Consider the following 10,212-nt stretch of genomic DNA (forward strand, 5'->3'; position numbering starts at 1 on the left):
GATATAATTTATATTTTTATTGGCTGTGACTTATACAATGTAATTATTGTTGTTGTTGGCACTCTGTCGCTTACGATGTCGAGGGTTCCAGTTGATCCAATCAACGGAACAGCTTGCTCGTGAAATTAACGGGCAAGTGGCTGAGCACTCCACAGACATGTGTACCCTTAACGTAATTCTCGGGGATATTTAGCGTGACACAGTGTGACAAGGCTGGCCCTTTGAAATACGGGTACAACATAAACCGAAAGAAAGAGTGAGAGAAAGTTGTGGTGGAAGAGTACAGCAGGGTTCGCCACCATCCCTGCCAGAGCCTCGTGGAGCTTTAGGTGTTTTTGCTCAATAAACACTCACAACGCCTGGTCTGGGAATCGAAATCGCGATCCTATGACCGCGAGTCCGCTGCCCTAACCACTGGGCCATTGTGCCTCCACACAATGTAACTATATATTGGACTGAATATATAGACACTAGGGTAAGAAAATTGTCAATTATAAGTTAAATTATTACATCATTTACACACAAAAGGGAGTAATTTATTTAATGTTTTATCAGTCAAGCTCTCTCACAACTACTGATCTTTTTTATTACCACTCATTCAATTTTTAGGTCTTTCAATATATAATATAATTACAACATTAGCAATTATTATGCTATTAGAAATGCTGGAAAATAGAAAAAATAGAAAAATAGAAAAAGGACCCTGTAATAACACAAAATTTCAAGCTGAATAGTCATAAATGTAACTGAATTTTAAAAATATTCATATCTCAAAGCATTTGTTTTCCAACAATAACAACAACAACAACTACATTCTGTAATTAACAACATATTTAATTGATCACAGTTTAATGGATTCTATTGAAAAACTGTCATTTTGGGCCTTTTAAAAGCACTACAAAAGAGGAAGATGCCTTCTCTAAAAATATTTCAATGAGCATAACTAAAGATGCTAGTCAATATTATACATTGGTGAGCTGGCCAGAAAATTTACATAACAGTCCTTGTAATGTTTAAAAATTGTTTGAATGTGACGTATTGTAGTTTCAGATTTAAATGAAGGGCTTCCTTTTATGACAGTAAAATTTGTGAAGTTTATCATGACAGGCATGTAATTCTCAATTAAGCAACAATAAATTCATGCAGACGAAATGTAAAGTAAAAGGGTGTAGGAAAATCCATTTGTCATCTTGTGTGCTCTTGTAAAACTGTTGCTTACTTAATTTCTGCCAATTTCTGTAAACGAAATATAGTTTGAGCATTATACATTATATTTTATACATGCTATCATATAGCATTTTGTTTTTTTCCAAAACATTTTTCAATTTTTATAAAAAATAGTCCATTAGCAAATATTATTTTGCTATAGTATATATTATGAGTTATAGCTACCTTACATACCTGTGTATATATATCATTCTTAATTACAGCTTTTTTTTATTTCAACAATAAACTACTTAATTGTATTTAGATTTATGAAAATTATATAAATATTTTCTTTAAGCATGTTTGAAATTTGTGCGCTTCTATTTTTATGTACGTGTGCGTGTTTATATGCATGTGTGTGTGTATATATATATATAAATATATATGTATATATATAAAAATTCAGGATTCAAGTAAATCAGGTCCTTAAATAGTAAAGCACCAAGGTCAGGCCAGTCAAATTGCTATTGCGTACAAACAGTATCTGAGGAACAAATATGTACTTACTAAAGTAAACACGCATTTATATTCCAGTTGTATGTACAATCACAAATGGCTGACTGAATATACTATGAGTCTCAAGGCTGTACATAGGTACAAACACTGCACCAATTGTACTGCACTCAATAGACTCCAAATCCATGTGAACTGCAGGTTTCAAGTAAGGTGAATAATAAGCAAATAACAACAGATGGATTGTGGTTCACTGACTACAACTGTTTCGGACATGTTTTTTTATTGATGAATAGAATTATGTCATGCAAAAAAAAAAAAAAGATGCTTTCATCAGGTGAATATATGTATGAATTAAACATTTCAAAACATCTTAAATTCCAAAGCAAATGCCATTTCATGACACTCTGACCAAAATTTAGAGAGTCACAAAATAGCATTTGCTTTGGAATTTAAGATGCTTTGAAATGCTTAATTCGTACATATATTCACCTGATGAAAACGGGTTTCTCTTTTGCATGATGTAATAATTCTTTTCAATAAATACACATCTGAAACAACTGTAGTGAGTGAAACACAACCCATCTGTTATTTGTTTATCTATCTATCTATCTATCTATCTATCTATCTATCTACCTACCTATCTATCTATCTATATATATATAGGTATAGTAGAACAAATGAGAAATAGAATTCAATACCTGAATGTATATACTTATTTTATTTTTAATTGGCAGAAAATCACGAAAGTAACTCAAGGGTCAAGAGTTTCATGCATGGCACTTGGCACTTATCAAATTAGGTTTGATAAGTGCTATGAATGTAACTATCAGCCCTTGAGTCACTTTTGTAACTTTCTCATGATTAAAAGTAATGAAAGTATATATACACACATGCATATATTTATATATATACACACAGACACACACATATATATGCATGCAAATTTTTGTGTTTATCTAGTCATTTATTTCTACATATAAAATACAAAGAATCAACTAAACTAACAAGCTTCCACTTTCTTCCTTTTTGTTACTTAAATAGTTAAAAAAACTCTCAAAATTATTCACAACCTGCTGCAAAAGAACTTTCCTATCCCTTAATTGTTATCCTTAAAAAGAGGATTAGGATTAGTCAAATCTTTTGTTGCCTTTATTTATACTATCACGTAAGTCTGGTTCTGAATGAAAAGTATGCATTTTACCATTTTCTTCCTCAGCTGCTTCTTCTGAAGCTGATTTTTGTAGTTGCTTCAGTTTGTCAATACGCTTTCGATCTGGTTCGAAAGAAGCAAAAAGTTCATGAAAACTATGACATCTTTCAGCATGATCATTGACTTCATTTTCAGCAACTTTTTCAAATGATATTGGACTGTCAGTAGCATTGACAAATTCTCTTGCAGATGATATACTCCAGCGACTCCTACTTTTATTTGATGAAGCTGGTGATGACTTTTCTCTCTGTTTTTCATTATTAGAAGATTCATTTGGTGTTTCTCCACCTTGTTCATCTCTCACATTATCATCAGACGAAGAGAGGCACTTCTCAGAGCTTTGTGACCGTTGTCTAGGTATGGGTAAAGGAGGTTTAGAAGCAGTGGAACTATCTTCTGTAGCTAAATTTTCATCAGAGAGTAATGGCTGAGGACTCTCATTTTCTTGCATCATCATTTGTTGAGCTATTACTATTTTTTGTCTTGCTTTTGCTTCATGTCGCTGTTTTACATTTCGTGGAGTCATAACTTTAGAAGATGATTGACTTTTTGGAGAAGATTTTGAGCTTTGTGAATCATCAGAAAACTTATTTCCTTGTTCTTCACTAATTTCACTGATTGGTCGTCTTTCATGTCTCGACCTGGTCCTAACTTTACGATGACGATCTTCATCACTTGAGCTGAAAAGATCCAACATTTTGGCTATACCTTTTGAAACTGGTCGTTTTTTCTGTTGTACCATTTCAGCCGAACTGTCACTTGAACATGACTGTTCTTGCCTTAATTGTTGCTGGAAGTTTTGTTTTGAAATATTTCCATTTTCCTGAATTTCTCTATTTCCATTACTACTCTGGGATTGACTACTAGAAGTAGTGTGTTTCATATCAAAATCAGGTGGTGTTGACTTTCTATGATTTCTTTCGTCATCTCGTCCTGATTTACGATGTAGACTAGAAGATCGTGGCGGAGGTTTGGGTCGAGGTGTACCATTAATTAGTCTTGAACTACCGTCTGAAGTGTCAGATCGTGCAGAAGATTTTGACCGTGATCCTTTTTCTACTGTTATTGAGGACAAATATACACTTGGACCATCATTACCTTCTTTACCACTATTTCTACTCTGGAATTTCTTACTTTCTTGGTTCATTTCATTTGCTAGTGACCTCCTTTGGCGTCTTGTTCTTGCACGCCGTGTAGGAACATCAGAAGTAGACAATACTGAATCTCCTGATGCATCTTCAGTTTTGATTAAAGGTGATTCAGTAACTGAAGGAGAATTTGATGTCTGAGATTCAGTTTTTATTGGGTATTTGCTACCAATATCTTTCACTGGAACTTGCATTAATTCTCGATATCTTTGACTAGTGGTTAATCCATGGTCAGATGTTGACAAGTAGCGCATGTCAGAATGAAATGAGTCTGAACTGACATGTCCAGTTGTATTATCATACAGCTGGGAAAATGAAGAAGATAATCTAAAACAATGGCTTTCTTGGCTTGAATATGGAGAAGAAAAATTGCTTGGTTTGTTGCAGTCCAATAAGGTTTCATTGCCGATATTAAGTTGGGTGTAAATTTTTTCCAATTCATTAAGTGCTTCACTAAGTTTAGCTTTCCTGTTTACAAAATGTTCTGTATTAGATTTTTTGCTGCTTGAAGATTTAACATCAGCTGAAAGCATTGCACTTGTTGCAGGAGAGAATTTCTTGAGAGTGTTGAGAATTCTGTCAAGATTTGATTCATCTGCTTTGAGTATCTTTGATTTAATTTCTGAAAGCTTATCTTCGACTTGACTTGCAAGAACTTTAAGTTCCTCTATATTTTCTTCTGGTTGAGCAGGTGTGTAGGTAGTTGGCTTTTCATTGTCTCTAAAAGCAAACATGACATTATTATTTCCTTCCTGGATATTCTTAATTAGAAAGGCTAAATCATCACCAGATGGAGAACGTTCAACCAAACCTGTGTTGATGAGTTTCTCTTTCAGCACAGAGGGATCTAGTTGATAGTTACCATTGACAACATTTTCATACTGTTTCTCTCCTAGTTTAGTCATAGATTGGTACATCAAATTTCCATGGTTGCCTTCTTGAAGTTGTAAAAGATTTTGTTGGGAAGAAAACTCAGGACGTTCTGCAGAGGGACCGCTATTACAAGCAGCCTTTAACATTTGAGAATGAACTTCTAATTGATCTCCATGGTAAGACCCTGAATGATAAGACAGGGGCCTTTTTGGTGAACTTGATTTGTGAGACATGTCCGAATGGCTGCCAAATATCTTTCTTTGACTATTTGACATTCTGTTACCAAGGACTGGCTGTAGATCCAAAAGAACTTCATCTAATGCATTCATATTAGCAATCTTGTTTGAAGATTTGAGACTTGAAGTTGAATATGGTTTGGATTGAGGTTTATTATCAGCATTAGATGCTGGAAAAGAAGGTAAGGAAAAAGGTTTCATATGCTGAGTAGATGCTGCATCCATTTGACAAGAAGTAAATGCTTTTGTAGAATCAATTTCAGTTGAGTTCTTTCTTTCTGAAGGACTTTCTTTCATAAGATGATCAAAGTTTGTTAATTCCTCAATTTCTTTCCAAAAAGGGTCTTCAGAAAAGGGGATTGTTTCTAGAGTTCTGGCTGTAACTCGTTCAATACTAACTGGTCCTTGATGACTGTCCATTTGAGGTGACCATATCTCTGAATCTTTGAGTTTTTCTTGCATTCCACCAATCAAATTTTTCCAGTTACCATGTTCTGCATTTCTTCTGTTTGATACCATTTGACTAATGCTATGGTCAGATGTTATATCACTTTTCCTTCTGAGGAAATTTCCAGTTGGTATGTTGGTATTGTTTATATCCTGAGGATACAATACAGTTTTCTTCTCATTTGTTTTCAATTCCAAAGTAGTAGATCCACTATTTGGTGCAGAAGCAGCTGTATGATGCTTTGGAATAAAAAACTGATAATCTTTGTTTGTCAGTGGGCTGGAGGCTGGTATAAGTGTATCACCTGTGTTATTACTTGAAAAATTTCTTACTGGAAGGAAAAGAGGGCTGTCTATTGTTGGTGATTTATTTATTCCTTCATGATAGCTATGGCTGAGACCATTTGCAGTTGTGTTATTTACATCTGGTGATATTTGGAGAAGACTTTTGTTTATATCGACCATAATTTTTGAATGGGTTTTACCTTTAAATAAGTCACCATCAGATATAGACCCAGTTTGTGAAAGACTTCTGGTCATATTGCTTTTACTCATATTTTTATTTACATTAACTGGTTTGGTAGGTACATCTGAAGAATAAGGCTTTGTCGCTACAGAATCTTCATCGATAACAGCTAAATATTTTGACCACTCACTCGCCATATGTTTTACTGTTGTTGGCAAATGGTTCTCCCCAATGTCAGGAATTTCTCCTGTTTTACTGTCTACTGGTGGATTTTTGAGTGACGTTTTCATTTTAGTTTCCCACTTTTTCACTCTTTCAGCTACTTCAATGTCATATTCTACATCAGAAAACATTCCAGTATCTTTAATTGGTAAGGCTAACTCATTTTCTGGAGTTTCACTTTTACTACTAATATTAGCTTTAGTTGAGCTTACTATAGAGGGTGCAGAACAGCTTAAAGATTTTTTAATTACCTCAGGAGAGCTTTTTATTTTGTTAGATTCTGACACCAAAATACTTTCTGAAATAGTTATAAGTGGTTTATACTGGGTCATAGTTTCAGCATTTTCCAATGGCTTTGATGGCTGATTATCTCTCTGGTTTTGGTTAGCTGCTGGTTGGGCATTATCATGAGATTTTAGCCAAGACATACAAGATTGGAATGCACTACTCTCACAGACAGGGGACTGTGTAATTAAAACTGGCTCTGAAATTCTAATTGGGGTTGGGCGAAGAATTGGCTGTCTATTTTCAGTATAAATTTGTGAAGATGTAATGGGTTGTTTGTTTCTAGGAGTAACAGGAAGTAGTTTTGAACCTGTACACTGTTGTGACATTAAGACTGGTTCAGAGGACATTTTTAGTAGAACTGGTTTTGAAGTTGTTACTAATTCTGGAATTTTAGGCATAACTGGCTGTAACATTGGAATTGGTTCTGAGACCTTTGGTAAACCAGATGCTTCTGATGCTGATATAGGTTTCTCATTTTGTGAGTTTGAATGCTGTGTTAATTGAAGAGTATTATTGACACTTGTTGGTTCTATGTATTGCTTATTTGATTCTAACAGCTCATCAAGTGAATCTCCATCACTGTAAGATTTTGATGAATAATTTGTTGTATGTTTTATATTTGATTCTTTGGAATTTGAATCTATGCCTGTTTTAGATCTACGATTTTTTTGTTTTTGCTCAGCTTTGGATTTTTCCTTTTTTTGTTCTTGGAAAGGATGTTGATCCACTTTGGCGGGTAATTGAGGTGATTTTGGTTGTGTTGGAACATATGGCTGAAAACTCAATGGGCGAGTGTTCAATTGAGGATTATGCCCATTAGATAAGAGAAAAGCATTTTGCAAGGAACTATTTGTTTCAAAGTTTCTGTTTTGATTAATGAAATTTTCAGGTTGTTGTTGCTGAAATGTTTGTTGCTGAAATATTTGTTGTTGTTGTTGCTGCTGCTGCTGAGGAGGAGGAGGAGGAGGAGGACTGATACATTGGATATTGTTCCCAAAAGCAAAGGCTGTGGAATTTCTGTTTGGATTGCTTGCAGCTGCCTTCCTGTTTTCACACTGAAAATTTGTATTTATTATTTGAGAATCTGTTCCATTTCTATTTTCTTTCTGTAAAGAATTGTTGAAATTATTTGATAACCCAATATTTTGGTTATTTTTGCGAGGATATTCAACAACAACCATTCTTGGTTTTGGTTTTTCTGGTTGGCTTGGAGGTTTGTTATCTCTTTTGAATGTAAGAGGTGGAGACAAGCTTCCACTTGCAGTAAATCCTAGAGACATAGGTCGGTAGCAAGGAAAAGAAGCTGTCATTTGAGCTGGCTTTGAAACTTCTGTCTTTAGTTTTGGTTCTAGAACAATTTGATCACCTGAAATATTAAGATAATTTGTGTATTCTTGACCAGATCTAGCGGTTACACCTTCATATTCCCCTATGGAGGCTTTTCTACCTTTTCCACGGCCTGCTTGAACTTGGGAAAGTCTCTGACGAATTTGGTTTGAAATTTCAGAGTGTGGGTTGGTTTCTTCATCAGATGTGGGATAATTTTCCATTCTCTGTTGTCTCATTTCTTCTAACCGCTGAAACTTAGCTTTTTGAGGAATGGCTGCATTAACTCTGTTAGGATTACTCCATGTATTTTGATGGTCCTGCTTATTTCCACTTGAAGGTGATGGAATACCTGCATGTGGTCGATTGATTGAATTTGGCATGGTTTGGCTTTTGTTTTCTTGTTGTTGTTGTTGTTGTTGTTGTGGTGGTGGTGGTGGTGGAGTGATTAGTTTCCATTCTGTTGCTTTGGTTTTATCATGCCGTTTTGTCTTTTTTATCAAAAGTGGATTCCGTGTCCATCGCTTTGGTCCACTATCTCCTGAATCAGTGTCACTGTCCGATAGATTAATGTTAACGATATCATCTTCGGAGAACTGGCGCAAACATAATGGATGAGGACTTTTGCGTGGTTCATGACTAATAGCCCATTGTGGTCCAGATGTATCTTGTCTACTAGGGCTTAGATGTCGTCGAGGACCTTCACTTCTTGAACGATGACGTGCTTTGGTTTGACTATCACTAGGCACAGCAACTCTTCTTCCTTGTCTTTCATGTCTTTCCATCAAAGGGTCATCTGTTGCTTGACTGGTTGCTCTTGACCCTTGACCTCTAGACAGACTTTTCAGTTTCTCATCTGCACTCTGAAATTATATAAAAAGTAATACTTAAAGAAAATGACTAAATGTGAAAGAAATCATGTCATATATCTTTCAATTAAAAAAAATTACAAAAATATAACATTTGAAAACATAATTCTTGAAAGTATTAAAAGTCGCATGCAATCTTGAGATCATGGCTGTTGGAAAATGATTAATGTGGTGTATCTAAAATTATTACATCAAATTATAAAGAATTCAACTGTTGTAGTATTTGCACAGAATATGCAACATTACTTCTTTCTAACAAATTGAACATGTCTGTGTGATTAAGAAATTTCCCTATTATAGCCCTGGGTTGATCAGTGCCTTGTGAATGAATCTGGCAGATAGAAACTTTTGTATGTTATTGTCATTGTCATTGTTGTTGTTGGTACTGCTGTGTAACCATTGCCATCATTGTTGTCATCCTCTTGTCCTCATTGTTCTTGTCATTGTTACCACCATCACCAACACCACCACCACCACCACCACCACCACTGCCACTGCTGCTCCTCCCACCACTACCCTCATTTTAATGTCACATGGGTTAGATGGAATTTGTTGATGTGCATTTTCAATCAATGGATACACTTGTTGTTGCCAACCCTCATCTGTTTCCAAGTGAAGTAATATTTTCCCATGACCAGACACTGCTTGCATGACAGTAACGTTTATTTACAACAATTACATGATATCAAGGCAAGGAATCTGTAACACGTATACACACAAACACACACACACACATGTATATTCACACACACACACACACACACACATATATATATACATACATTTATATATATGTATTTACATACATATACACACACACACACACATATAAATTAAAGTAGACAGCAGTTTGTTGCAATGTTTCACCAAAAATTGGAAACTATAATCGTCACTAAATGTGACTTTGGTGTTAGAAACATCTACAATGCTAGAAATAAGAGCTAAAATGCTCTAATGCTGTAGTCAAAGCACATAATTGTATACATATGCACTGATAGGATTGTAATCGTCTGAAAACACTGTTCAAGAATTCTTTATACTGACCGTCAGTTTTGGAAATTTCTGTTGTCTCATTAGTAAGGATTGGCTCCACTTTGGCAGATTGTGGACTTAATTCTCTATCAGTATATATGTTTTTATCATAGAAGTGTATGGAGGATGTAGCAAATTGGTAATGTGTATACAGAAAATTAATGTAGACATCAGTTTGCAATGTTTCACCAAAAAGGAAAACTATAATCGTCACTAAATATGACTAGGGTGTTAGAAATACCTACATTGCTAGAAATAGGAGCCAAAATGCTCTAATGCATTTTAGCAGTTTTTATGTGTTTTGATTACAGCATTAGAGTATTTTAGCCCTCATTTCTTGCAATGTATGTGTTTCTAGCACCCTATTCACATTTATATATACATACATACATATATATATATATATATATATATATATATATATATATATATA

At 34.8% G+C, this 10,212-nt stretch overlaps 1 protein-coding gene across 6 annotated transcripts in view; it reads right to left on the reverse strand.

Annotated features, from left to right (window-relative positions):
* Positions 1-813: 813 nt before the first annotated feature.
* LOC106879036 (uncharacterized) overlaps positions 814-10,212 on the reverse strand; it is a 231,431-nt gene continuing 222,032 nt past the window's right edge. For 5 of the 6 annotated variants that reach the window (XM_014928441.2, XM_052967405.1, XM_014928443.2 and 2 more), the window contains one exon: positions 814-8,741. In XM_014928441.2, the coding sequence (XP_014783927.1) occupies positions 2,790-8,741 (5,952 nt within the window). In that variant the 3' untranslated portion in view covers positions 814-2,789. The remainder of the gene's footprint in view (positions 8,742-10,212) is intronic. The other variant, XM_014928444.2, reaches the window with a different exon arrangement.

The sequence above is a fragment of the Octopus bimaculoides genome, chromosome 1 (assembly GCF_001194135.2).
Source record: "Octopus bimaculoides isolate UCB-OBI-ISO-001 chromosome 1, ASM119413v2, whole genome shotgun sequence".
NCBI lineage: Eukaryota > Metazoa > Mollusca > Cephalopoda > Octopoda > Octopodidae > Octopus > Octopus bimaculoides.